This window comes from Cardiocondyla obscurior, linkage group LG22, assembly GCF_019399895.1.
Source record: "Cardiocondyla obscurior isolate alpha-2009 linkage group LG22, Cobs3.1, whole genome shotgun sequence".
Lineage (NCBI taxonomy): Eukaryota > Metazoa > Arthropoda > Insecta > Hymenoptera > Formicidae > Cardiocondyla > Cardiocondyla obscurior.
The window spans coordinates 3,393,997-3,421,544 of NC_091885.1; the positions used below are offsets into that span (position 1 = coordinate 3,393,997).

The window sequence follows — 27,548 nt, forward strand, 5'->3', positions numbered from 1 at the left end:
GAGAAGAAGCGGTAGCTGATCCTCGCGACCGTTCACGCTCGCACGTACCGGGTTCCCACCGTGCGTCAAAGTAAGTATGCCGAAGGGGTTAACGAGCGTTCCCCTCTCCGCCTACACCACTTGCAGGGAAAACTCGATCGACGGTGTAAAAATAACAAACTTTTTCCATATGACGTTGGCGGACGAAAGCGCAAGATGCGACGCGCTTTCTCGTCTCCGGCAATCTCGGTCGTTTACGCTATGATTGTAACTTACAATCGATAGCACGGGAAGAGCAAGGAGGATAGATAAGGAGAGAAGGGAGAAGAGATTAAGGAACAGCTTAATAGATATATACAGGTTGATACTCGAGTAGAAGATTAATCAACGGGCCGAAGTGTAAACACGCGATATTTCTCAGTTCTCATTTCCTCTCGGCACAATCGCCGAAGACGGAATTAATTGCAGCTTTCCTGTTTGCCTGATTTCTATTGCATTTTCTTTTTTTTTTTTTTCTTTTTCTTTTACGTCTTATCGTCAAACATTTATTTCTTACGCAATTTAATGTTCATTCAACACTTTAAACTTATTGCAGCTCGATCGACGCTCATTTATGATTCTAATGAATGAAACTGTTTACAGGTAATGAAAGAGTCAATCATCTCTAGAGGATGAAGGGCAGCCAATTCACCGAGCTGATTAATCGACGATATTGATTCTCCGTGAGGTCGCATCTCGGAATACCTCCATAAATCAGAGAACGCCCGATCACATGTCGTAAATCAAGAAAGATACGCATAATTAAGGACGCCGTGGGAAAGCGAAGAGGAGGAAGAGGATAGCCGAGGGTTGATAAACGAAGGTATGCGACTACAATGATTCGAAGGGTATATACGTCCTGAGCCGGAGAGTGCCGCGCCAAGATCAGCGAAAAATTTGCGGGAAAGGTGCGCGAGGGAGACACGGCGGAGGCGGCATACGCGATATGTATACATGTACGTAACCGTGGCGTGGGTACGATGCAACCCACCTCTCGCATTGACGAGACCCGAGTCGCGCCGAACCGGCGGCAGCGCGCCGCTTCGAGCGGCCGACAGGAGGCCAAGCCGAGCTGTGCCGCGCGCGGGGCAACAGAGTCGCCGGGACGCAACGCAACAGTCGCTCGTTGGACTTCGCGTTAGTAACGTTGTCGCGGCATGCGCGCCTCCGTGCACGCGTACGCGTCCGTGGTAAGGTCTCGTGATCCTCCGCCGTGTATCGTTGCTCTTCTCTTCTCCCCGTCTTTGCCTCCTCGCTCTCTCCCTCCCGCCTGGTCGTGAGAGTCCGCAGGACCCTTTGGTGCTTCCCCTTGGCGCGCACACCGTCGCTTCCGGATCGTAAGTACCTATAAATCATCTAATTACGCGTTGATTTCTGTCTCTTTCATTTGCGGAGCGTCGGGGATCATTCGTCGGAGGGATGATGCGATGCATCGCGCGCGCTGCCTCCCGGATTGCACCTATGACCCGGAGAGGGTTGGTTGCACTGTGCAATGTGGGTTACCGTTACACCCCGACTCGCTTATATACTTTCCACCGGTGTGACAGCGAGCCAGAGCAGCTTCTAGCTGATCGCCCGAAAGGAGAGGGATGAGACCTAGGCTTAATGAGAGAACAAGGTGGTAGAATAAACGGTGTAACTGACCTCAAAGGGTCCATGGTGCGATGTGGGTTAACGCTCACTAGCGATTAACTAATCTACCTCTTCTCTATTTATTACATGGGTACAGAAGCCGCGAGATAGAGAATGAGAGCGATATCGCCCAATCGCAATTGGATAACTATGTGTGTGACTGATCCGAAGGGCTGGTCACACTAATGTAACTTACCACCTAATCTCGGTTCAATCGATCTTCCTACTTTTGCATTGAAGCGCTTTAATGTCGCATAACGAATCGTGCGTGAAACACACAACGAGTTACAATAATTTAAGATAAGCAATCCGCACTAATGGCTTCATTCAAAAGCTGCGAACATCGTTCTGTCCACGTGCGAGATTTTTGGCAAAGCTCCAATTGTGCGATACACTTCCAAGATTACATTACGCCGTTCTGTTTTATACATATACATTTTATACATTAACAGTCAGTACTTTTGGCGAGATCAGCACGGCCGTATTTTCATAAAAGAGATTCGCGCAAACGATTTCTCACTGGAAGCTGCGTGCGCTGCCGTCTAAATCAATTTACCGTGGGAAAATCGGAATTTTGGAGGGTCAACGTTCCCTCGTTGATGAAATCCGTTGAAACTTAGTTTTCGCCGACGAGGCTGCTCTCGAACGGCGGACAGCTTCGATCGAACGGAACCCGGCAGTAAAACGACTGTTTGTCGATTCATTCTCGTTCATTCTCTCGTTCATTCATTCTACTCGCGGGATGACCCGCTTTTCGACCCGAATCCGAACCAATTGTTTTTACCGAACCCGCATCCTCCGAGCAGTTTCGACCCGTCCGTCCATCCGTCTGTTCGTTCGGCTGCGGTTTCCGGAATCTCTGCCGTGTTAATTAACTCCTAGTTCGGTGTTGCGAAGCCCGGGGGAACAGTTTATTTCGCCTTTCCTCTTTGAAGGAGTTTATTTAGGCTCTTAACTGTATAGTTTCGGAATATTTTTCAAATAACTCAGAATTTTTTATATATTAAATTACAAATTATCTTGTAATATTATAAAAAATGTATTAATATTTTGTATAAAAAAAATTGGCGTGCTAAAATTTTTTGCTAATTTTACGTTTTAACGTAATGCAAAAATATATTGAAAAAATCGAATAATTTATATATAACAAATATTCTAGTTTTGGTTAATAAAATTAACGCGATAATTAGGGATTGAAATTTGAGATGTTCAGCAAAATTCGATTAGACACTAAGTCTGCTAACGTCAAATGGAAACTTACGTTTTAATCTGCAAGATCGTATATGCTCGCGATATTTTCCTCTTGTATTGTCAATTGGTTTCGCCGAGATGGTGTCGAAAGACTAAATAACACTCGCGACAGCCTAATCAACGTTTGTAGCACGAAGATATCAAAGCTACATGCGATCACTGGTCTCTACCAGGGATATCGACACGCTTAATTTTAACGTCGCGTCAGCTCATTCCAACAAAGTCCTTGGATATTAATCGAAGCTTGTTCCATTGAATCTGGACCTTGCGAATGACATAATGTTTCTCTCATTTGCATCGTTTGCATCGTTTATCAATCTCCGTTATTGCAAAAGGCAGACTTATTAGACTCGAGTGAGACCCCCTAGTGAATGGAAAACCGTATATATTATTGTTGAAATAAAATACCGTATAGAGACTAGGTAACTCGCGTGGAAGCGACGACTTTAGAATCCAATTTGTCTCAACCACGCATTTAACGTTGGGGGGGGGGAGATTTCGCGATATTGGGCTGTAAGATATAAGAGTAGATTACGGAGGAATGATACACGAGTTTGTATCGATTGGCAAGCAGGTACCATCCAGTTCCATCGACGAAAGCAATTCGCGAGACATTTGTAGGATCATTAACATTTTCCTTGAAAATAGTTTGGGGAATAACTCGATTCGCCGCTTGCCAGGGAAATACGATATAGAAGCTAAGATTCATTATTATCATAATCGAAGCATATTGTGTTCTCAACATATTTTTTTAATTTAATATTATGAAAACTTTATTGTTAGAAAATGTAATGTATATTGATTGAGTATATTGATTGTCAGATATTTTTATATATGAATCAATGCTCTTTAATTTGAGTATATAACTTTTAATCTGATATTAATGTTAGTTTAAATATTTTTCAGTGTGCGTAACATCGTGTATGTGCAACGTCGTATTCGCAAGTTCAATCAGTCGATTCAAGTGTCACTCCTCCAGAAGTCTTGATCGAACCGACATCGGCGACGCGGGCATTATTGCGAGCCAGTTCGTAGGACTTCTATTATGCGCCGCCTCTCCTTATCACGCGAGATCTTCCCGGTCTAGCACATACGTGCCCATGGCGTGCGTATGGTGTGCCATTGTGCCAGCGAGCAAAAGTAACGCTCGTGTCATTCCGCGCGTAACGCGAGCGTTCGCCTCGCGACTCCGAGTATTCGCCTAGGTAGCCACTTAGCTAGTTGTACACCGGTGAACGCACTCACCGTGACTCGAAAATGACCATTTTTTCGACAAGTATCTGCTCGTACAAGCGGTAAAGCTTCCGTAAAACGTTTAAAAATAATCACTTATTAAAGAAAAAAAAAAAAATTATTAATTTAATATTTTACATTAAACGCAATTCTCGAGTTTGACGAACTCAACTAGACTCAAAGTTGTTAGAATAATTATATTAAAAAATAATTTACGTCTGCAACTTATAAAACATGTTTTAAGTACGAGACCGTGTTCAAAGCTGATTTTACAAATAGTAGACTCCATTCTGTACCGAATCGTTTAAATTGACTCTTCGTTGTTATATCTTTATCAATGTTAGAGCCAAGCATTGAAGTTACGTTTCTTTTATCGACGTAAAATCGGACATTGCGGCGTCTTGCTATACAAGTTCTTCGTTTCCTTCAAGTTTCTACCTACCTACCCACCTTCTTTCTATCGGTTGCTTTTCGCGTCGCTCGCACCTTCTCTCTCTCTTTTTCTCTTTCTGTTTCTCTTTCTCTCCTTCCGTTTCTCTTTTCGCTCTTCTCTTGCCTGTACTCCGACATCACCGCGGTTCCGTTATCCGTGGCAAATACATGCCGAGCATCCTGTACGCTTTACCTCTGAAGAAAATAAACAGCGCGCGGCATCGACCGTGCGTTATTGACACCCATGTATGCAATCGGGTTGAGAAATAGAGCGTCGAGACGAAATCAAGTATTTTAGGTTGCATTTAAATCAACAAAACTTTAGGCAAGAAAACATGACAAAATAATTGAAATTTAACTTTTTTTCTTCTTCTAGAGACTATATATTTTTATAAACTATATATTATATAATCGGTAATAAAGAGAAGTCAGAGTCATTTCACAAGTAGGTCATTTTTTCTGCCGGATTATCTTCTTTAATATCTAATTTTATTATCTACCACGTTCGTCTCTCTTTTTTTTTATCCGCGCGATGTAATTCTTTCATCGAAGCGCACAATAGAGTACCTTTTGGTGCATACCAAATATGTTTGAATTGCTAACTGTAGGATCGATCGTTTCCACAGGGGTTTCCGGAGGATGTCTTTGTATACTGAGGATCACAACGTCGGCGATGACGGTGGCGACGGTCTAGTCTTGCGATAGAATTGTTATTATGCTATGGAACTTGACGGAATGAACGTGAAATCGGTTATTGGAAAAGTACTACCGTCTTCGTAGTGGCCTTACGTACCGTGATACCACAAGAATTCTTCATTTATTTCACGAATCAAAACTTTCAATAATGTTCATCACGTTTCTGGATTTACGGAAGAGCGGGAGCGCCGACCGCTTCAAGTAAGCCCCATATTATTGTTTCGCATTTATCGCGAGGAACAACGCGCAACGTCGTCACCACAAAAGTTCTGAGACTGTAAGATAATTTCCTCTTTCTATGCTGAAAATTTCTTTCGATCGATCAAAGGTGACGCTTGCACTTGCGTAAAGGCGTCGACTTTTCGAGCTGCGTTCTGTTGCATCCGTATTGTTCCTCCGCGTTTGATTTAACGTCATATTGTGATTTAATTAATTTCAACGTCGTTAAGATCACTGGAATTGAATCTTAACAGCGTCAAGCTTTTAACTTTAATTAATTTATGTTTTGTAAATTAGTTTGACGGGCGTTCATGAAGAGACCTCAACAGGTCGAAACGCGCGTCGTTGAATCGCACGAGCGGAACTGCGCCACAGAATCAGACGATTATTCGGCGCGTCGTATTTACCATTTCTATAGAGGTGTGCTGGGGAAAGCGAGTTCCCCTGTTGGGATTCCACCCGGAGCACCATCATCCATGGGGTGCAGCCTGAAGGCATCGTGGCGAGGGGAGGGAGGGGTCGATAGGGCGGAATTTAGTTGCCTGGTCGTGCAACGGCCTGAACGAGTAATTCTCATCGATCGCGAGATCTGTCCCGTCATGTTCCCCCGCGTCTCACACGGCTGCTTCTCAATTGAATCACTGATTCGCAGTGGTGACAGGGGTGCAGGTCTACTTTTGGAGCCGGTGTTTAGCGTGCGCGCGAGAACAATGTTCCTACGTCTATGCGGCCTCTGCGTAAATCAGCGGATGATGCTTGGATAAAAATAGTCCCCGTGTATCTATAAGCCGTGAAAACTATCTATTTGCGCACGAAAGATCTATATGACATAATGTGCTTCGTAGATTTTGTAAAAATCTATTTTTGCTGGTTTCCTCACTGCTCCTTCTATGTAAACTTCTTATTTTCCACCCCGAAAGTTAATTTCGTATTAATTGCGAAGCTATCTCTCTCCTCTGTACAAATTACTTATATCGAAAACCCTCCTGTTTAAATATTGACCTTTTATCTTTTTCCAGATGAGTGAAAGAGATCCATCTACGTTTCTCCATAAGTTTCCGTTACACTGACGCGTTTCCTGTCTACATCCCAACGCAAACACACATATTTGCGCTTTATTCCGGCCGCTAATGTGAGTTTTCCATTATCACTCATCGTGTGACTTATAAAAAAAAAAGATAAAAAAAAACAATTATTCTGTTTCTTTTTCCTAAAAGACTCACGTTCATCATACGGAACGCGGAGGAAGAAGTTTGTCAAGCATGAAGAAGTATAGAAGAAGAAAAATGATGTCGACGTAATTTACCTATACTTCAAGATCGGTGCGCAAAAATCAACTCTCCGAACAAAGCGATTTCACGGAACCGTGGAAAAAGGGCGATCGCGATCGACGGGTGAGCTCACGCCGGTAGTTGCCTTCCCCCCGCTACGACTTCATTAACCCAATTTTGTTAGTTGTACGTTAAATTAATCCGCGGGAACGGCCAGAGGCTACACACGCGTGATGACACGGCGTGTTCCACGTAATAAGGGTAATAGCCATGCGGAACACGGTTGCGTGCCGCGCGACGACCCGAGAATGCGCGCAAGACAGCGGCAATTGTTTTGTAACGCGATGCACACAGCCGGAAGTAACATTGTAAAAGTTCGTCTCCGAAGCACAGCCACTCTAGGTCTTATCTTGTGACAAAGGCGATCGATTATTCGTAAGAGCGTCACTGGCATACTTCGGAATGCTCGAATTTGATAAACTAGTCGCTCGGATTTCGATATGCAAAAAAAAAGCGTTACTTGTAATGTTTGTTATATTAGTAAATTACCTTATTTTCTTTGGGAGGGTTATCGAACAACGGTTACGCGTCAATTTCTCACGCCTCATTTAGTCTCGCCACACGTGCGCGTAATTGAACCGTGAGCATAATAAAACGGGCTATATTTAGAGAATCGAAGCACGTCCAATCTCGTGTGCACACGCGAACTGCATGCTTTTGTAAAGGTTTAATCGCCGTTTTCGTAGACTGAGAGGTCGTCATTGAGGAAAAAGCTTTTTTGCCTACGAGAAGAGCGAACTATAATTTTTTTTTTCTTTTTTTTTTACACCGCGAAGCAAGACTGTGCCATTATCGGAATCAAGAAAATGAGAAGAAAAGATCGCGCGAATATCTATTGTCCAACCTTTCGTGTGAGGATGGATAATAACTCACTATGGAAGAGCTGACTGCTCCTTTTCGTTCGGTATCTTTCACTTCCCATTAAGGAAAAGTACTCTCGATTTGGGCAGTCGATGCATCCCCTCGAGAACCCGTCCATCAAAATTACGTTCATTCGCGTTCGATTTATAAAGTAAGATGAGCAATTATTGGCTCTTATCGTTATTGACGTCTCGCCAATTGAGATGTATTTTAACAAATTTAAAACTTACGGTATCGGACACTAAAATATTCTTCGTACCGAGCATACGAAGTAACGAGGAACGTTCTCTGTGCGGAAACCGGCAATTTTCACGATTGTTCATGCATCGCGTTTTAAAGAAGCAGTCGGAATATTAATTGAGATACACGTAAACTTTATCAAATGCGTAAGAATTATTTTTAGGAGCGTGTTTAAAAACCGTGCACCTGTATGCAATCATACGTGTAACCAAAACCTAAACTTATTCGATGTCTCGCGATACGGAGACTGGATATTGACGTAACCGGAAACCTGTTCTCGGTGACGCAACGTGACAGTCTTGCGGAGGATACCTAAATGTAAAACAAAAAAAGAACACCTAATTTTAGTCTGAAGTTGACGTGTTATACTCGCTCAAAAGTTATCGTTCGTGTTGAATTTCTTTCTAGTCCGATATCAGTTCCAAACAGATGTATCTGTTCAGCGATTGTTTCAATTTCATTTATAAAATGAAAACGTCAGTTAAATTATACATTAACATTCAAGGTATACTTTTTACAAGAACACAATTTTTTAGAATGAATGAAAAAGAAATTATCTGCAATTAGATTAAATTAAAAAGATATCGAACGTATTATCGTGCTTGATGCATACTTAATGATTTCCGTTTATTATATTAAGCTTTCCGTAACGTGAGATTGAATACAAAGTTACATTAGATGAATCCTGCTAAATCATCTATACACGCTTATTTATAGCTGCTAGTTATAATGTATGTAGAAAACGCGTGGAAATCCTTAAGCAGCTTTTTGTAGCGGCAAATTACGCCTCGTAAACTGCGTCAAGCAATCGCTCGGCGTTCAAGCGAAACGAACAGAGTTTGTGCTACTCGCTGATGAGATTAGATCGAGTAATCAATATATGGTATACGCATGTTGATAAATAGCTTGGACTTCTCAGAAGGGTGCTTATGTGTGTTCTGCACATGAGATTAGAATTTAGATTTTTTTTTTATAACGCGCTGCTGTGTGCGGATTTCGTGTCAGAATCACGTTTATGAGAAGCGAACACGACAGGCTCGCCTCTTTAAAACCGGGGAAACATTCGAGGCTTCCGTAACTTGTCGTTAACCCAGTTAGGAATGCCACCGTGCCAGTACATACGCACCGCCCGCTTTAGCCCGTTTCGCAATCGTACCAAGACCAGCGAATTGATTCCCCGGATAAGAGTGGCAATTAATGATCGCAATTGCAATCAATTGTGCCCATAACTTGCAGGATTGAGCGGGAAAAAAAAAGTGCTGTCGCTTACGCATCACGACATATATTAACGCGCGTACGAGCACGTGTGAACGAACTGTCTCTTCCGTAAAAAAATTAACAAATTACGCGTACAAAATTTATAATCAAGTATACGATAATTACTTAAAGTTTGTTTATTAGTTACCTTTTTTTTTTCATCGCCAGGAAAGATAATTATTCTTTTGACTTTTCGTGTAAGATGAAAGAAAAAGGTAATTGCCGAAGACTAAAAATTTGATTAATTTGATGTAATCTTTTCTCCTGAAAGATTGTTTTTTTTTCCAAAAATGCGCACGTGTTACTTTGCTTCCGCAATTGCTGACCGCGTAAAAATTTTGCAGGGCGGAAGGTGCTGATCGACCGAATGAAGAGGAGGCGGACGTTTAATTGTGAATCGGCGTAGGAGGAGAAACACGCGCGTGAAAGAACGGCGAGATAGCTTACGTAGCTAAACTACGTAACCGAGTTTGCCGCTTATACACGTAACGACGACAATTACGACGGCGACGTAATCAATCCGGAAAGACAAGGGGACACACGAAGATAAACTGTGACCGTTCAACTGCTTTCACTCCCCACCTCGCGCAGTTGCAGTTATTGAATGGAAGTAATACTGAATGAGAAATCATGTGAGAATCAGAAAGAAAGTATACGTTGAAGAGGAATTCGCTGAATGGCAAAGCTGAGAATCGACTTTTGAGCGAAATACTTCACGCCACTTATCAGAAATCGTAAGAAAACGCCATAATCATTTTTTTTAAATTTCTACGGTCGTCTGGAAAAGCTCGTCTGAGAATCGAAAGACCGCTGTCGCACTTCTGACGCGTATCGCTTTAATTAATTTAATGTAAATAGGGTAAAACTATATTGATCGTGCGGAAGGTACGAAATTGGATTTTGGCTTTGCAAAGGTCGGCCTTTAATGAAAGCGACACGGTCGCGAGGAAAATAGAACAGTTTGTTGTAATATAATTAGTATATCATCGGCTTCGCGCTTGGTGAAAATCGATTGTCACGGCAAGTACGCACGCTCACTCTCATAGAAATGACACGGGCTGCATTGCGCCTCGAATGCCCCGAATTCGTTGCATCTGGATCGGAAGATTGATATGGCAATACTTCAGAAGCACGTCCATGTAATCGTACGGGCGCCGTTCGCCTTGGCATGAATTCTCAACGCGCAAAATATACCTATATGCATTCATTCATGGATAAACGTCACGTTTCGAGTACGTGGTACTTGAATAGAACCGAATGCTTCAAGTATCACGAATAGCCTCTCCCTACGGATACAACGTTGGGGAAATTTTAGTGTCAGAAAAAAAAAAAAACGTCGCGTGTAGAATATTAATTGACGACCTACTGTCTTTCTCGTCGTCGACTGAATTACCATCTTTATTAATCCAGTAGACTTTTCCAATATGATATCTAATAATAAGCGCCAATTCTTGTCGAAGGACGAATCGAAATGCGTTTTAATCGGACGTTTCATCAACCTCATTAGTGTCACAATTACATCTCTTGTTCTAGATTATTTTTTTATAAGTTTTTTTTTTGTGCGCTTTAGAAAATATCTATGTTAGATTTCGTATACGTTTCGCGAAATATAGAAGAGAAAGGTTCTTTTTATACGATACCTTATACGATACATACCTTTTCGTGTCGGATCGATGTGTTCGATATACGCTGAACATTTTGCCTCTGAAGCACGTTCATCGACGGGCTGAGGTACAAATATGGTGCAATGATTCCGTTGTCGCGCTACGAACCCACGTGGCGTCGATATATCACATCCGTGCGGATTGCCTTTGATGTCTCGCACGCGCGTGCAGGTGCGATGCTCTTCCTGTCCGATTACACGTGGTCAATTCGCATGACGACCTCTTTTGGTTGACCGAGATGCCGTCACAAAGTTCACTCGTCAACGTGTTGAACGAATAATTAATTTATACAATTAACTCGATAGCAATTAAATCAACTTGATTCGACAATTAACGTTTTTATTTTATATTATTTTTAATTTGGAACGTTTGTAGAAGTAGCGTTTTAAAAAAATGTACTTAATTGTCGAAATATCGCTTTTCGTGACAAAGTAGGACAAGTAGCTTGCTCTTCACCCTATCGTGTTTGTTCATAAACATTTATAAATAGCCCTATTATCTGTAATTGTTCCTTTGAAGTAATCTTAAGCGCATCCGCAGGATGGACGCACCGTGATGGAGATAGGTGACCAGTCAACGTAGTAGACGACTACAGGTCGTTCCGGTACGCTCACGATCATCCCTAGTAAGAGAGACCGGCCATCCATTCGCGATGGCCACGACGGCGTCAACGGAGAAGATGGACTTGGAGAAGGATCTGCCGAAAAAGAAACTCATCAATACGAATCTGATATCTCTCAAGTTTCTTTTGTTCATTTTTTTCGGAGGTAAACGTGGATAAGTCTATCTTAATAATCATTTTAATTTGAGTGCTCGTGGATGTCGTAACTTACACTGTGCTTTCTTTTTAGGTGTCGGCTGTCTCTTCCCGTTTCTTCCATTGCACATGACAAAAGTGGGGCTGAGCATTGAGAATGTCAAGTTCGTGTCGATGGTCTCGCCGGCGATAGCGATACTGGGGCCGCTAATAGCGGGCCCGATCGCCGACAAGCTTGCCGCCCGTCAAAGTAACAATGATAAATCGTCAACCGGTCGTTACCTTCGCGTGATGATCGCCGTAGCCTGTATTTTCTCGGCACTTTTCTATTCGCTGCTGATGCTGGTGCCCACGGTGAGCCGTGCATTACCAGCTGGAAGGGGTCCAGGTCTTAAATTCAATTGCGATCGACACGGAGCGATGGTGCGTTTGACATAAAAAATAAAAGAAAGATTAAGAGATAAAAATGTTTGAAAAATATTGGAAATTTTTTTAATTTTAATTAGTATTTTTCTCTAATTATGATAGCGTTAGTTTGCGTTGCGTTTACTATATATTTTCACTGGCAATAAATATTAAAACGTAGCCTAAATCATATGACTTACATTAGGTGCGGCAAGAGAGATGCGAAGATCGTTTTGGTTGCCATCGCTGGATTGATGATGACAGTGGCGTGGGTGCTATGTTGTTGGAAAACTGTAATTATGCCTGCTACCCAACCAACTGGCGACGACGGCATTTATCAGAATTGGCACGCGCGACGACGTTTCGAAGTAACATTGAAGTAGAAGCCGATCTCTTCGACGGCAGTGGCGAAACCACCGTCGTACCGTTGGAGAGTGAGCTTTTCGCGCAGGTAAATCATTAATTTATTAAATACGTATGTGTGTAATTACATAAATTATTATCCCTGCAGGAAACTCGTGACGAGACCAAAAAAGCTCGTCGTTACGTCATGATGGAGAATGAGCCGCCACATCTGTGCTACAAGGACGAGAACGATAATGTTGTCTGTCACGTTTACACAGAGTATTCCGGCACGCTATCAGTGAACGGTAGTCTCGGACAGGCATTAAATCCTGAAAACGAGGACGAATGGTGTGCGTATCCCGTGGCGGAGTACTTTGCCTGTCGCGTACCATCCAAGCTGGAAATTGAACAGGCCGCGTTCAATCAGAGTTGCTCCATAGAATGTGACCTGGTCGATCCTTACACTCTTCCGGGTAACGACTTATTAAATATTAAAATTTAAATTTGCGATATTTCCTAAAATTTAACCTAAAACATAAAAAAATTAAATAATTAGAAATGCAATATTATAATATTATGATAATGTTATGATAATATGCTGATAATACCGGCGTTTCAGGCGGCGTGCTGGCAGAAAGCCAATGCCAACGTGTCGGAGATTGGACGGAAGCGGCATTCTGGATGTATCTGTTTGTGCGCTCGGTCGCAGATATTTTTCCGACAACCGCCGTTGCTTTACTCGACGCAGCGGTGGTGATTGCGACCAGGGAGACGTCGTGCGGTCGTGGCGACGTAGGACGCCAATTGGCTTTCGGATCCCTTGGTTTTGCCTTGTTTGGACCATTATCTGGCTATCTCAGCACTCTGACGAGGGATATTGGACCAGCTTATTGGCTGCCGCTTGTCCTGCACGCTGCATTAATGATCCTTTCGGCTATCATTGCTCTGTCAGCAAACGGCATGCCACTTAGTCCTCCAGAATGGTGGTGGCACACAAGAAGCGGCATGTTAGCGCTACCGATGAGCGCTGTCAAGAGATATGGCTGCGAGACTGCCGCTCTGGTTTTCGTCCTGTTAGTCATGGGAACATTTTGGAGCGCGATGGACAGCTTTCTGCCTTTGTACGAATTTATTTTAATTAAATTCGTCTTTCAAATTATTATAGAATTTATAAAATATAAAATACAGAAATAATTTAATAAAGATAACGCATTTGTGATAAAAATTTTTTTCTGCAATCTAGGTATCTACAGAAATTAGGAGGTGATGAACTTTCCATCGGTGTCGCTATGACAGTCGGAGCAGTACTTGCGTTTCTATTTCTCTGGAAGTCCGAGCATCTTGTAGATTATTGTGGACACAGTAATCTTCTCATCACTGCCTTCACGGTGTACATAATCAGGTAGGTAAGTTTTTCTAATCTGATAATTGCATGATAGCTGTCGATCTAATTAAAAATTGATTATTAAATTTTTAATTATCCATTTTTGCTTGTTTTAAAAAATGCTAAATGTTATTACTGATATCAGGTATACCGGACTGACTCTCGTATATGACCCTTGGTGGTCTCTAATCTCGGAAGCTTTAGAAGTATTCACCTTAGGAATAATGTGGGTTACTGCCATTCTCTATCTGAGACACTTGGTACCGCGTCATTTAACTGTGACTGCCCAAGCGCTACCTGTGATAGCTCACTTTTGCATCGGTACGTTTTCAAGTTAATCATTGTAATAATTAAAAGTAAAACTAAGTTTTTTCCTATTTACACAGGCCGGTGTCTCGGAGCCGTCATTGATGCTTATATCGATATCGGTGATCATCATGACATAATACAATCGCTAAGATTTGTGTATCATTGTATGGCGGTAGCAGCGGCCGTCATTGCTGGCTTGTATTTCGTACTATATCATGGTCTACTAAAGCCGAGATGTCACGCCCATACTATCCAGGGTCCTCGTCAACCTCTCACAATCGTGCAAGGTAAGCGGTATTTTAATGTACATATACTAATCAAGTCTTGACGTTTTCTCTAACTTTTACTTTAATTTTGCAAGCTGCTATAAGAGATTATGAACTGAGTAAGTGATCGAACACCCTCGAGATTTTCCAATTCAAGTTCTTCCTAACATAATTTACATATGTAATTTACATATTACATTAAATAATATTTTATTTACATGAGAGTCTTCAAAACTGGCTTTTTTTCGGTTTCACGATAAACTGAATTTTATTACTATTTAAAGAGATCAGTTTTTTCCTCAAAATTCTTCCCTTTTCTGCATGTATCATGCAAAATTGTGTTGTTTCCAAATGTGTGTTATTTTATAATTTCCATCGTTTTCATAATTTTTTTTACAAATGTAGCAATGAACGGAAATGGAAATTACACGCCGCTGAGAGTGTACCATAATGGAATGGGCAAAAAAGGTCAATTTCGGTACTGAGACGTTATCTATAAGAGTGAAAATGAAGAGTTCTAGGAACAACACTGCAACAATAATTCCACAATGCAAGTGCTGTCGTGTATTTTGCGTTGCATCGTATTTATCGTTAATTTGTTAATTTAAGCCGACTCGACATTATCGTTTTTGTTTCTAACATTATTTAAATAAACCATTATCGTAAAGATTATATCACTTGCTCAAATACGTTCTACGAGCTATATCATCAGTTTCTATATTTGTAACGAGTGTATCAATAACATTGAGCAACATAATGCGAATTTTTCGCAAGTAATGAAAAGATAGATAAACCTTTATGTACAAAACACGTCCATAAAAAATATTTTTTTAGTTATTTTTTTTCTAATATATTATATTAGGTATTCAGAAAAGTCCTTTCCTATTTTTTTGATAAGACATTGTTTTTATTTTCCAGAAATATTTTTATTAAATTAAGTTTTCCATTTATGATCTATGGTCTTTGGTCACCGATATAATTATTATATACAAGAATAAGCGCGGTGCCAAAAATCAGCAGTGGCTATCTATTGGAATAAAAGGAAGGGACTTCCGAGTATCTAACACAATCGCTATGTTTATAAAACTCTAAAATTATATACAATTAAAAAATGGATAATGTTCTTTGATGAAATTATTACAGCGAAAGTTACATGCGTCTCCACATGTAATATAAATCGAATAAGTATCAATAAAAATAAGATGTCTATTTAATTAGACGAATGTTATGTTTCTGTGAGTTGATATATATGTATACAAAAAATTAAATAAAAATACGTTGGAGAAAATTAATTATATATATTTGTCGTTATTGATCTTCAATTGACCGTTGTCCTCGCGCCTTTCACAATTCCGAGATCAACCGACACCTATTTTTTTTTAGATAGGATAATTATGCGTCGCTTAAATTGTATTCATTAAGTTTATTTAGAGGCAATGCTAAGCAAAATTTTAACAAAATTGAAATTTTAATAACTGTTCAACGAAAATATATACAATGATCTAATCGTCGAATTTTACATTCAATAAATTTTACTAAGTACTAAAGAAGCCTATCATATATAAAACAATTTAACTGCTCCGTACTTTCCTCTTTTTTATAAAATTTTAATGTATACACTGTTTGCATATATGCATTCGCGCACAGTTTGTAATTACAAATATTTCAAAGTATGAAAGATACGATATATTTGTAACTATTAAATAGCATATATGATATAATGGTAAAAATTATAAATATTTAATGACACGTTATACGTTACACAATGAAACTTATCAGGATAATATAGTACAAGATAAAACATAACATCTTATTTTTAAATTGCATGCATAAATTTTTTACATCGACTTAAAAACTCTTACATATGTACAACTTTATGCAAACTGCATAATTACGTAATATAGGTTATATATAATTTAATAAAAGTAATTTGTAAATTTTTAATGGAAAAAATTATATTTTATAATTTGTTTTACTTCAATTTTTTTACTACTTGTGAATTAAACAAAAAATACATTAATTTAATATTTTAATTTGTTTCGTATTAATTTTTAATTGATGTATTAATATTGTATATACAAAGTATTGTGAATTGATTATTACGGAAATTATAATAACATTATAATAGTCAATTATTACATGTATATACTAAATTAATACAGATATAATAGTTTACATATAAAAAATGTTGATTAATAATTTCTTTATGCTGTGAAATATTTAATAATAAAAAAATTAAAAATTAAAAAATGTATATATAACATAAAAAATATTAACCTGCTTATTAATATATTTTTTCACTAGAGTTTTAACTTTCAGTTTCAGACTCTTTTAAATAAATCTATTTTACTAAACAAACTTTACTTATTAATTGAAACATATATCGTCAATAAAGGTGATTTTAATTTTATTATTACATAGTAAAAACTTGTAAAAAAAAGTTGAAAAATGTGTATATTATTAATTTTTATAAGTTCCAAGAAATCGTATTGTTTAATTAATAATGCCCTAACTAGATACAATTTTAAAATTTTATTTTTTATTATTAAAGCTAATTCTTGAAAAAACTGTTGATTTATTTAAAATATCATACATATTAAAAAAATGTATTATATAAAACCAATATTTCTATATAAAGTATAAACAAAATTTTTTTTTACATTGGATTTGTATCAAATGTGAAAATAAACGTATAACTTTTATCAAATATTAATTGTCAGAGGTATTGCAATATCAAAAATTTAAGTCAAAATGCATTTCTGTCAATAATTAATTACAATTAGATCATAAGAGTATTTAATCACTAATTATATATTAATAAACAATATATTTCATTAATCGTCGATAATAGTACAATCTTCTTCACTTTCTGTGGAAGCAAGTTCTACATTTATTATATTAGCATTTTTATTTTTCAATTTTGTTTCATTATCTGACATTACCACTTTTTCATCTGTTGCATCTGGATGAGTTTTTTGTGATTCCATTTGTTGTAATTTATTATCTAACTGTATATTTATGTTTTGTGTGTTAGTATCGGAATTAACAATAATTTCTTCGTTACTTTTAATTGATGTATCATTTTTATCATTTTCAGTTACTGAATTAATGTTATCACTTAAATCTTTTTCTGGACTATTGTTTGATCGTTTTGTAGATATAAGAGATAAATCTTGGGACACTTGGGAAGTAAGTGGTGAACTTGTTTGTACCGTTTCTTGAAGTGACATTTCACCCGAGTCTGTTTCATTTGTAATTTCGTTATTAATATTATTTTCGGCATGTTGCAAATAAAAAATAAATTGTTCTTCATATTTGCCAAAATGTTTGTTAGATGCAGTTGGTAGATCTAACGTATTATCGTCTGTTTTTTTCACACTAGAATTAGTTTCCATGCATACTGAATAACTAATACATTTTTCGTAATCCCTTGAGACAGTATCATACACTTGAATTGCTTTGTCTATAGACAAATGCACACTATCGTCACCAACCGCACGATGCACAACACTCGGTCTACAAAATAAATCTTTAATAAAATTACTATCTTTAATTAAACCAGATGGCCCTATGACCTGATCCTCAAACTCGGATTCATTATCAGAATCGTTAACACAAACCATATCTAAAGAAACATCTGTTTTAGACATTTTGTTATTGATTGAAAATGGATCTCCTTCTCCCATTTCAATTTTTCGATATCTTGTCCATTCAGCAAATTGGCGTACTACTCTATCATAAATGTTAACTAATTGAAAAACTGTGTTACGCATATTACTGCGATATTGCTTAATTCTTTGTTTGACTTCCACTTCAGTGTTTCCATTATTTAAGTTAAGCAAATTACACATTTTTTCTTTCCTTTCACTTAAAAGTTTGTCGAGTTCTTGACTATGTGGTAACATCATTTCACTAATTGAAGTATTCTTTTGGATAGTACTGCAAATTTCTCTCAAAGGTTGCTCCTCCCATTTACCATCGTCATCGTTAATTCCCCAAGTGAGAGCGACAGGTACAACTTTATTAGAAGAAACATTAACGTCTATATTGTTACCTTTGTTGGCTATTAATTTATTTTGCTGGGCAACAATCCTTGGTTCATCATCCGAATCGCTATCAAGATCAATTATATTAGGAGTCAACGTCACATCTGATTCTTTTGGTTTTGGAAGAAGAAATACAGATCTTCCATGCTGATCTACTGGTTTCGGTATGGATACCATTGTGTTTGGCGTAGATTGCAGGGGCTGTGAAGACGGCGGTTGCTGAAACGAGCTCGCTGGTTGTGATGGACATGAATTTGCTTGATGAGATTGATACGGCGTTACCTGCGATTTCGACTGTGAAGGAACAATAATTCGAGTTGAAGAATTTACAGCAGCAACAGGTGTTTGAATGTAAGTACCAGCCCCTGGGGAATTCATTAGCGTGTGATACAAAGCGGACTGCTTTTTTAGCAAATTCGGGTCGACTCTCGAATGATTAGGCGAAGGTGAAATGACACTGTCAGGTTTAACTGCCTTTTCACTGGATGCTTTCTCAGATTCTTTACCAGGTGGTGGACGCGGTCTAATGGGAATTGGTGGTTTGTAGACGTATTCTTTTTTAACAATACCATTAGCAGGCTGGGTAGATGGTTTCACCTTCTTTCTTATATACTTTTTTTTTATAAACTGTCTTTTAAAAGGTGGTGGTACATATCGCCAATTAAGTTTATTTGATAATGGTTCGTCCTCTTCTTCGGAATTGGATTCTTGTCTTCGTCGTTTACGACTTCTTTTGCGCCCACAACAATGTGATTCGTCCAAATTCATTTTTTCCTCAACTTCTTCAGTAGACATTGTCTTATCATGTATAAGTATTCTAAAATATACACATGATAAATATGAACGTCAATATTTATAATTTTTATAATAAAGTGATATATTTATTTATTTAATTAAATAAAAATTAATACGTTTTTATATTTATATCTTTGTAATACCTTGTTACTGTTTGTACATGCTGAAGTAAAGCCCAGCATACACCCCTTGCACTATACAAAGCGCTTGGGTTACATACAAAACACTTCCATTTTTCATCTTCTTCAATATTTTTTCTTACTAGAGGAATAAAATTTCTTTTTATACATTTACTACAAAATGTATTGCTGCAATAAGAGCAACAGTATAGATTGCCACCATTGGCACACCATCTACAGAACATATCTGTAGCATCATCACCTAAATAATAATAAAAAAATTTAAATCTTTGTGCATTTACTGTATATTAATGTTGTGTGCAATATAAAGTTGCTACATTACCTTGTTCAAAAGTACCATCTCCATAAAAATCACGACATCTTGCACACAATAATGTACGCAGTACAGGATGTTGGTGCATATTATTAATTTGACCTGGAGCAGATCCAATGTGAGCATCACAGGCTGTACAATGAAGTTTACGAAATCTGACAGATGAGACATCTAAAAGCAAAAAATCAAGTCATTAATACTGTAATGCATAGATCTTACAGCTTTGGAAAAGCTACCTCCATCTTTCACATAATTTGTATCCTTTGTAACAAACCTCAGAGCGTTACAGCGTAATTAAAGAGCCAGGCTAAATTAAAAACTAAACAAACAACTACACACGATAAGCTAAAAAATATAAATTCTATAAAAAAAAAAAAAAACTCACCGTTGTCGAACATAAGTTTATAGAAATTCATCTCGTCTTGAGAAATCGGTGGTGCGGGTGTGCTGGTTCCTTCGCTGGGTGTTTGCTCGGTTGCTGGTGTTGCTGAACGACCGAGAACGGATAGGTATAGGTTAGAATAACTATTCATAAAAATCACAGATACGGATGCCATGCGTTACTACTGTCGCTCATTCTTTAATATTTTACTCACCGTTCCCCTTATTTTCCGTCTCCTCCTTCACTTGGACCTCGAGCATGCTCGAAATGTCCATATTGCTCGATTCTTGAGCTGGCTCACTCATCGCGAAGAATGTATCCGAACGCACCTTTCGAATCAACACACCGTGCACCGGGTTTACCGCACCGCCATTTTCCTACAGAAAAACGTAGCCGGCCACAGCCGCGAATCGACTGGAATCGACTGAGGAAAATGGGTTAGGTGGGTCACATTTTGAAGCAGCTGGAGTCTGCGAAATAATTTTTTCGCGCAGCTTCAAGTCTTCGGAAAGGAAGTTCCAACAAGTTCTAAGTATACATACGTGTCGTATCGAGAAAGAGATAGAACGAGCTAGCGATAAAGCGATTGACAGTAGCGGTCTTTAGAATGCGAAAACATGACGCTTTTCGATCGTGCTTGATTTTTTTGAGGCCAGTATCCGATTGATTAGCAATTCAGTCAACTTTTGATTAAGTCCTTTTATTTCTTTTTATTTGATTTAATTTGTTGTGTTTGAAATTAGAAATCTTGTCCGATTTATTAGGCGTACGTACTACTGATTGGTCTTCACTAAATATATGGCTGACTAGTCGTTGACTCGTACTAGTAAGGAGTCAAGACGGTGGCGGCTCGAAGCAGATTTCCTGAAAACTAAATTGTCGTCAGCCATTGAAACCACAGACTATAATATAGAAGTCTGTGATTTGCGCCAATTGCGCCTGCTGTTGTTATTCTAGTCTACTCTGTTGGTGTCTGCTCCGATTAATTGCCGGATAAAGTGCAGACTGTCAAAACTTTGCTTAAAAAAATGATGTCGAGCGTGTTGAAGTGGTATCTTTTTAATCATGGTTTGCGTCAACTGAAAAAATTGTCGGCTTATTCTTCACTAAAGTTGTACTTGTCCACTTCAACCATGGTCAACAAGGTACATTACACGATCACACACATTTTAACAAAAGTATTTTAATCCTATTTTATATATATATCTATATGTCTTTTATGTAACATTTAATTACTATGACAAATTTTTTTTGTTATATTTCTACCGGCATCTTACATTATCAATTGTATTTGACATTTAATTCAAGAATGCATTTTGAATTTTTTTTCTTTTTTTAATGAAGAAAGAGAATTATTTTATTGTAAACAAATTATTAAGAATATCTTTGAAAATATAACACTATTAAATGTGTAATAAACGAATAACTTTAAAATACAACTTTTTATCTGTATGTAAGATGCTTCCAAACAGGTTTCCTTATCAAGCTCCATAATCTATGCAGAGATTACAGCATTACAGAAACTCCTGTTTCTGTTGACTCTCAGTCTTCTTCATGCTAACGTGACACTCACTACTTATATAATCCCTATAATGGTGAACAGTTTTACAAGCTATTTTTTATTATATTTCTTTATAGGATAATAATTTATCAGCTGAATTATCATCTTTAATGTCTTCAAAACAGTGAAAATAATAAAAAAAATTTATTCAACAAATGTTGCATAGTAATACAAACAATCGCCATATGGCCATATTTGCTTTTAAGGTGGAGTCACTGTCAAGGTCTAAAAGCTACAAATTTGTTTCTTTAAATTTTGCATAGTGCAACTTTTGTTCAATACATTTTTTTTACATTACATTTTAATTAAATATATGTACTTAAATTATATCTTAATGTTAGGGGTAATGCTATAATTATTTGCTTTGTGTGTACAGGAGGAATCCAAAAATTACAGACTTGAAAGGGACACATTTGGAGAATTGAAAGTCCCCGCAGATAAATATTATGGGGCGCAAACTCTTCGAGCATTGATGAACTTTCCAATTGGAGATACGTTCGAACGTATGCCCGTAAGCAATAGTAATAAATTAATAAACCGAGTTATATTAACGCGCCTTTCTTTTTCTCACAATTTTGAATAAAATTATTTCTTTTACAGTGCAGGTTGATCATGGCTATGGGTATACTAAAAAAGGCTGCTGCTGAGGCGAATAAAGAATACAATTTAGATCCTAAAGTTGCCGATGCCATTAGCAAAGCAGCAGATGATGTGATAAGTGGCAAATTGTACAATGAACATTTTCCTTTAATTATCTGGCAAACTGGTTCGGGCACGCAAAGTAATATGAACGTCAACGAGGTTAATTAAATGCTATATAATTATTCTATGATACTCTTGTAGATATATTTCAATATTGAAATTTATTAAAAATGTTTAGGTCATTGCCAATCGCGCGATCGAGATACTCGGTGGCGAGCTAGGTTCAAAGAAACCTGTACACCCAAACGATCATGTTAACATGTCGCAGAGTAGCAACGATACGTTCCCAACTGCAATGCACATAGCCGTGGCTTTAGAAATTCACAAAGTATTAATCCCAGGCTTGGAAGAGTTGCATAAAGCACTAAAAGAAAAAGCAGACGAATGGAAAGATATAATTAAAATCGGTCGAACGCATACTCAGGACGCGGTACCGTTGACGTTGGGTCAAGAATTTTCAGGTTTTTATCCGCGTGAATTGTTTTGATTTCGAGAATGCAGCTCGTGAGGTATAGACATTAAAATAAATTTAATTCAAATGTTTTACAGGATATACTACGCAAATTGAATATGGTATTAAAAGAGTGAAAGATACACTCCCGAGATTGTATCAATTAGCTCTTGGCGGCACTGCAGTTGGAACTGGATTAAACACGCGGAAAGGCTTTTCGGAAAAGGCAGTAGCGAAAATTGCTCAAATCACTGGATTACCGTTTGTTCCCGCTCCAAATAAATTTGAAGCGTTGGCTGCACATGACGCAATTGTTGAAGTGCACGGTGCTTTTAATACATTAGCTGCATCTCTTATGAAAGTAAGTACTCGTGTATAAATTAACAATTTAAAAAATGTGCTTATACTCTACTGATTATTTGTGTCACGTTAATATTTTTATGTACATAGATCGCAAACGATATTAGATTTCTTGGAAGCGGACCTAGATGCGGTTTGGGAGAGTTATCTCTTCCAGAAAATGAGCCCGGGAGTTCTATTATGCCTGGTAAAGTAAATCCTACGCAGGCTGAGTCAATGACTATGGTGTGCTGTCAAGTGATAGGCAATCACGTAGCAATAACCGTCGGTGGTAGTAACGGCCACTTTGAACTCAATGTCTTTAAACCAGTTATTGCTGCAAATACTTTGAGATCCGCGAGATTATTAGGCGACGTCTGCTCTTCGTTTACGAAAAATTGTGTTGTAGGCATCAAACCAAATATTGATAATATAAACAGAAATTTGAATGAAAGTTTGATGCTCGTTACAGCGTTGAATCCACATATTGGTTATGACAAGGTATTTATAAGTTCTTAATTAAAAAAATTAATATAAAAATAAACATTATTATATTATAGTACATATAAAAGTTAATAATATTTTAGCGAATATTTATCTTTATGATTTTTATTTCTGCAGGCTGCTGCGATTGCGAAATATGCGCACAAGGAAAAACTTACGTTAAAAGAATCTGCAGTAAAACACGGAATAACAGCAGAACAGTTTGATCAATGGGTCAGACCTGACCAAATGCTCGGGCCGAAATAATTTGTACATTTAAATAATATTTAATAGAAATATAAAAAATAAATATGTACTGTTATGTACTTAATTTACAGAATTTTTATTGCTTTTGTATTCGATTCGAAATTTCCCTCCGTTTAAAATTTGTCATCCCAACCTGTAGAATTCAACGTTTATGGCGTAAGATTTCCATATCAGACTGCGGGTCAAAGAACATACTACTTTTTTATATAATACCAGATAACTTTGCAGCAAGAGAGAATTTAAGGTTCAAAATGAATATTCTAACTAAAATCCGTACACTTTCTAGTAAATTAGGCACTCGTCATTACAACGGAAAAGTTGGTATAATTGGAGTACCTTTTGACAAAGGGCAGGTAAATATAAAGTATGCGTATAATAAACTTTCGGTATTTAATACCGTATGCGTCTTAAATAAAGATTGATAGAAGTAACAGATAAAAGTAGATTTAAGTATTATAAAAACAATAAATTTTACAGGAAAAGGAAGGAGTAGCTCGTGGACCCGAGGTGATCAGAGCAGCAAAACTGATAGATGAATTGAAAATACTAGGTAAATCTATACAGTAAAAAAAAAAAAAAAAAAAAAGTGCGATATTTTTCTTGTTTTAGAATTTCCACATATATTACAACTACAAATTGATTTATATGCATTAATTTTTCTATTTTAAAGAGCTGGATGTGCGAGATTACGGTGATGTGTTATACAATCCAGATAATATAAACGATATAAAAAATATGTCACATTTGAATCATGTGGCCAGTTGTACGAGCAGTTTATCCGAACAAGTCCAGCAAGTGTTACGCGATGGCAGACAGGCGTTAATAATTGGTGGTGACCATAGCTTAAGCATCGGTTCAATCGACGGACATGTCAAGGTGCAAAAAAGAAATATTTTTTTTATAGAAAAATTAACGGTGTAATAAATCAATTCATTAAATTCGAATATTTTTTTTTTTTTTTTATAGGAAAGACAGGATGTGGCAGTAATATGGGTTGATGCTCACGCAGATTTGAACACTAACAAAACCAGTGAGAGCGGTAATGTGCATGGGATGCCCGTAGCATTACTGACTTCGGAACTAGCTGATTATTGGCCGTATTTGCCAGGCATGGACTGGCAAATACCTGTGTAAGAATATCACAGTATTTATGCAAATTAATTTCTTTTACAGTTAAACTAATATATACAATTTTTTTTTGTAGCTTATCCATCAGAAATGTAGCTTATATTGGTTTGAGATCCATAGATCGCTATGAAAGATTAGTAATCGAAAAGTTTGGCATTACTGCTTATGGCATGGAAGACATAGAACGCTATGGTTTGAGTATAAACTAAACAAATGTTGTCTAGCATACAAAAACGTTAAACGAATTTAATATCTATGTGATTTTAGGTATTCATGACGTGATACATATGACCCTCAATAAAATAGATCCTCATAACACGAAATCTCTACACGTCAGCTTCGATATCGACGTGTTAGATCCTCTTGAAGCACCTAGTACTGGAACGCCAGGTTTGTAAAATGTGACTAGTGCATGTAAACGATTTTTATCACAAATTTGTGTATAGATCTATATGTATGAATTTGTGTAGTGCGTGGAGGACTGTCACTTAGAGAAGCGATTCACCTAATGGAGGAGGTGCATAGAACGCAAAGACTGAGTGCTATCGACATAGTGGAAGTTAATCCGCAAATCGGCGACGAGCGAGACGTGAAGAAGACTGTGCAAGCAGCCATACACATTATTCAAGCAGCTCTGGGCTACACACGACGCGGCTTGAAAGTACCCAAAGATATCACCGACATGCCTTTACAAACGTTCCGTTAACAATAACTATTTTTATATGTAAATCAATAATCATTGTCTTCAACTTGTAGCTTTATATAAATATAAAATCTATTTTTCTCTTAATACAAATTTATTTTAATTTACTTCGTATTGTCTTATAATAAATGTTTTCCCAGGAATATTGTCAAACGTAATTTCAATCTTAGATGCCTCCGGTTTGTTTTCGAGCTTAGGATTCAGCGTTACCTCGTAATATAAAGTTCCTTTAGTGTTTTCACCTGTAAGTGGTATCTTGAACCACTTGTAATTTTGCGTAATCGTTGCGTCCTCGTATTCACGCGTGTGGCATCCGTCCCCATAAGCGATGCGGCCGATTTTTATGGGCTTCCCGAGATACGGCACGGCTTTCTTATGCGCGTGTACGGTATTAAGCACATCTTTGAACGTCTCGGTCTCTCTGATATCACGTTGTATGCGAAAATAAAAAGCGTAGCCTGTACCCGCTAATACGAATCCCCCCAGGCTCGCTATTTTTACGAGCGTTTGATTTGACACCATCTGCAAATTAACAAGCGTGATTCGGACTAAGAATAATTTATTTAATTGTATGCATTCGTAGACTAAGTCCTTTCGTTACCGTGCAACTTAACTTCGCGAAACTCCTTCGAGCACCGGCGATGTGATCACCTTTATCGTTAGCGGAAAGTTTAGGTTTAGTTAGGTTAGATTTATGATAAAGCAGCGATCGTGAACTTTTCTATTAGGACTGAAAATGAACTGAAACGCATGAAAAGTAAAAATAAAAATGCATAAATGTATTTCTCCTCATAAAAAGAGAGAGAAAGAGAGAGAGAGAGAAAGAAAGAGAGAAAGAAAGAGAGAGCGAGAAAGAGAGACAGAGAGAGAAAGAGAGAAGCAGAAAAAGAGAGAGAGAAAAGAGAGAAGAGAGAAAGAGAGAGAAAAGAATATACGATTCCTTGCTACACATGATATCGAGGAAGAAACGAAGGACTACGACGTCGATAAGGCAGATATTGTTTCGTCGAAGTTTCCTGCAGTGATAAATGATCACGTCCACGTTCCTCGGTTCCTCGTTGTACGAGGATGTATGATCTAGAATGAAGTCGGACGGTCGAATGGTCGAAGAGTAATTGGCAGTTACGCGGTGGACGTAAACCAATATATCATTTGACGAAGGAAAACGGGATATCTCCGTGGGAGATAACGCGGTACGAGCATTATGTTCAACTACGGTCGCTCGCACAGTTCGTACCTTTAACCTTTCAACGATGGCGCGGAGAGCTTTTTTTTATTATATCCCTAACTTCTGCACAGATTTTGAAGACCAGTTTCATCCGGCTCGATCAAGAAAACGTTCCAGCGAAAGGCTCGATTCGTTGTAAAAAAAATTGTACAGCGATGAATAAAAGAAAAAGGAATATACTTGATTTGTTATTTTAATAATATAGAATGTTACGCAAGTGGCTCGACTCGCCGTAGAGGAAAAAGTCTCTTCGATCACCCTGAGGGTGAAGGCTTATTAACGATCAAGCGGTTTCATCGGAGAAAAATAGATACCGCGCGAGTTATCCGGAGAATAATCTGCGGACCGTACGCGCGACAGGAGAGAGCAAGCGCGGCTGTTATTTGTATTCGCGCACGTATCAATATTTTATCGTTCTAAATGCAACTCCGCGCGCGCTTTCTAAGCAACGCCCTTAATCTCGCCTCTCTATAATCCGCGCGGCTGAGTATTGGGAGAGGCATTATTTTCAAGGCGGGTACGCCCGCGCCGTGGCCGAGCGGAGATATAAATAAATGATCGTTTAATAGCGCTGGCACGGCGCCCGGTGAACAATTTCGATGCCGCGGTGTGATCCGTGATGCGGTTTCGCGATTATTAGCGGCAAGTTTCGTTATCTCTGCTCTTCGCAACCGGGACCGCGAGAGAGCCCGTCGGGGGGGAGAGTCGAT

At 38.1% G+C, this 27,548-nt stretch overlaps 4 protein-coding genes across 6 annotated transcripts; 3 read left to right on the forward strand and 1 right to left on the reverse strand.

Moving 5' to 3' along the window:
- The first annotated feature begins 1,365 nt into the window (after nucleotides 1-1,365).
- On the forward strand, nucleotides 1,366-15,597 carry LOC139111116 (uncharacterized). 2 transcript variants are annotated; one of them, XM_070671233.1, is made up of 14 exons: nucleotides 1,366-5,463; nucleotides 6,501-6,613; nucleotides 6,699-6,875; nucleotides 9,515-9,904; nucleotides 11,375-11,601; nucleotides 11,686-12,014; nucleotides 12,202-12,447; nucleotides 12,508-12,814; nucleotides 12,961-13,462; nucleotides 13,585-13,743; nucleotides 13,871-14,046; nucleotides 14,112-14,321; nucleotides 14,396-14,419; nucleotides 14,706-15,597. In XM_070671233.1, the coding sequence occupies exons 5-14, from the start codon at nucleotides 11,487-11,489 to the stop codon at nucleotides 14,783-14,785; spliced, it is 2,148 nt and encodes a 715-aa protein (XP_070527334.1). In that variant the 5' UTR covers nucleotides 1,366-5,463; nucleotides 6,501-6,613; nucleotides 6,699-6,875; nucleotides 9,515-9,904; nucleotides 11,375-11,486; the 3' UTR covers nucleotides 14,786-15,597. The 2 variants fall into 2 exon arrangements, with proteins under 2 accessions (XP_070527334.1, XP_070527335.1); XM_070671234.1 differs by lacking the exon at nucleotides 14,396-14,419 and having other exon boundaries at nucleotides 1,370-5,463.
- A 1,482-nt stretch (nucleotides 15,598-17,079) lies between these two features.
- LOC139111115 (uncharacterized) lies at nucleotides 17,080-20,728 on the reverse strand. The gene is made up of 5 exons (XM_070671232.1): nucleotides 20,191-20,728; nucleotides 19,980-20,081; nucleotides 19,604-19,765; nucleotides 19,285-19,522; nucleotides 17,080-19,163 (listed from the first exon to the last, which is right to left on the reverse strand). Exons 1-5 carry the CDS (start codon nucleotides 20,279-20,281, stop codon nucleotides 17,135-17,137), a joined length of 2,622 nt encoding a protein of 873 aa, XP_070527333.1. The 5' UTR covers nucleotides 20,282-20,728; the 3' UTR covers nucleotides 17,080-17,134.
- A 162-nt stretch (nucleotides 20,729-20,890) lies between these two features.
- Nucleotides 20,891-23,852, forward strand: LOC139111117 (fumarate hydratase, mitochondrial). 2 transcript variants are annotated; one of them, XM_070671235.1, is made up of 7 exons: nucleotides 20,891-21,121; nucleotides 21,914-22,048; nucleotides 22,138-22,338; nucleotides 22,418-22,700; nucleotides 22,789-23,051; nucleotides 23,141-23,530; nucleotides 23,651-23,852. In XM_070671235.1, the coding sequence occupies exons 1-7, from the start codon at nucleotides 21,005-21,007 to the stop codon at nucleotides 23,777-23,779; spliced, it is 1,518 nt and encodes a 505-aa protein (XP_070527336.1). In that variant the 5' UTR covers nucleotides 20,891-21,004; the 3' UTR covers nucleotides 23,780-23,852. The 2 variants fall into 2 exon arrangements, with proteins under 2 accessions (XP_070527336.1, XP_070527337.1); XM_070671236.1 differs by lacking the exon at nucleotides 20,891-21,121 and adding an exon at nucleotides 21,209-21,571.
- Nucleotides 23,824-25,753, forward strand: Arg (arginase). The gene is made up of 7 exons (XM_070671238.1): nucleotides 23,824-24,132; nucleotides 24,257-24,329; nucleotides 24,450-24,655; nucleotides 24,746-24,909; nucleotides 24,984-25,099; nucleotides 25,175-25,297; nucleotides 25,378-25,753. The coding sequence occupies exons 1-7, from the start codon at nucleotides 23,824-23,826 to the stop codon at nucleotides 25,611-25,613; spliced, it is 1,227 nt and encodes a 408-aa protein (XP_070527339.1). The 3' UTR covers nucleotides 25,614-25,753.
- The last annotated feature ends 1,795 nt before the right edge of the window (nucleotides 25,754-27,548 follow it).

Excerpts from the sequence above, each read along its gene's own strand:
- LOC139111116 (XM_070671233.1), top strand. The coding sequence starts at position 11,487 with ATGGCCACGACGGCGTCAACGGAGAAGATGGACTTGGAGAAGGATCTG. Across the intron at positions 12,815-12,960 it reads CGATCCTTACACTCTTCCGG|GCGGCGTGCTGGCAGAAAGC; the intron begins GTAACGACTTAT and ends CCGGCGTTTCAG. Across the intron at positions 13,744-13,870 it reads TTCACGGTGTACATAATCAG|GTATACCGGACTGACTCTCG; the intron begins GTAGGTAAGTTT and ends TACTGATATCAG.
- LOC139111115 (XM_070671232.1), bottom strand. The coding sequence starts at position 20,281 with ATGAGTGAGCCAGCTCAAGAATCGAGCAATATGGACATTTCGAGCATG. Across the intron at positions 19,766-19,979 it reads TAAACTTATGTTCGACAACG|ATGTCTCATCTGTCAGATTT; the intron begins GTGAGTTTTTTT and ends TTTTGCTTTTAG. Across the intron at positions 19,164-19,284 it reads CATGTACAAACAGTAACAAG|AATACTTATACATGATAAGA; the intron begins GTATTACAAAGA and ends TGTATATTTTAG.
- LOC139111117 (XM_070671235.1), top strand. The coding sequence starts at position 21,005 with ATGATGTCGAGCGTGTTGAAGTGGTATCTTTTTAATCATGGTTTGCGT. Across the intron at positions 22,339-22,417 it reads GTAATATGAACGTCAACGAG|GTCATTGCCAATCGCGCGAT; the intron begins GTTAATTAAATG and ends AAAAATGTTTAG. Across the intron at positions 23,531-23,650 it reads CACATATTGGTTATGACAAG|GCTGCTGCGATTGCGAAATA; the intron begins GTATTTATAAGT and ends TTATTTCTGCAG.
- Arg (XM_070671238.1), top strand. The coding sequence starts at position 23,824 with ATGTACTGTTATGTACTTAATTTACAGAATTTTTATTGCTTTTGTATT. Across the intron at positions 24,133-24,256 it reads TACCTTTTGACAAAGGGCAG|GAAAAGGAAGGAGTAGCTCG; the intron begins GTAAATATAAAG and ends TAAATTTTACAG. Across the intron at positions 24,330-24,449 it reads AGATGAATTGAAAATACTAG|AGCTGGATGTGCGAGATTAC; the intron begins GTAAATCTATAC and ends TCTATTTTAAAG.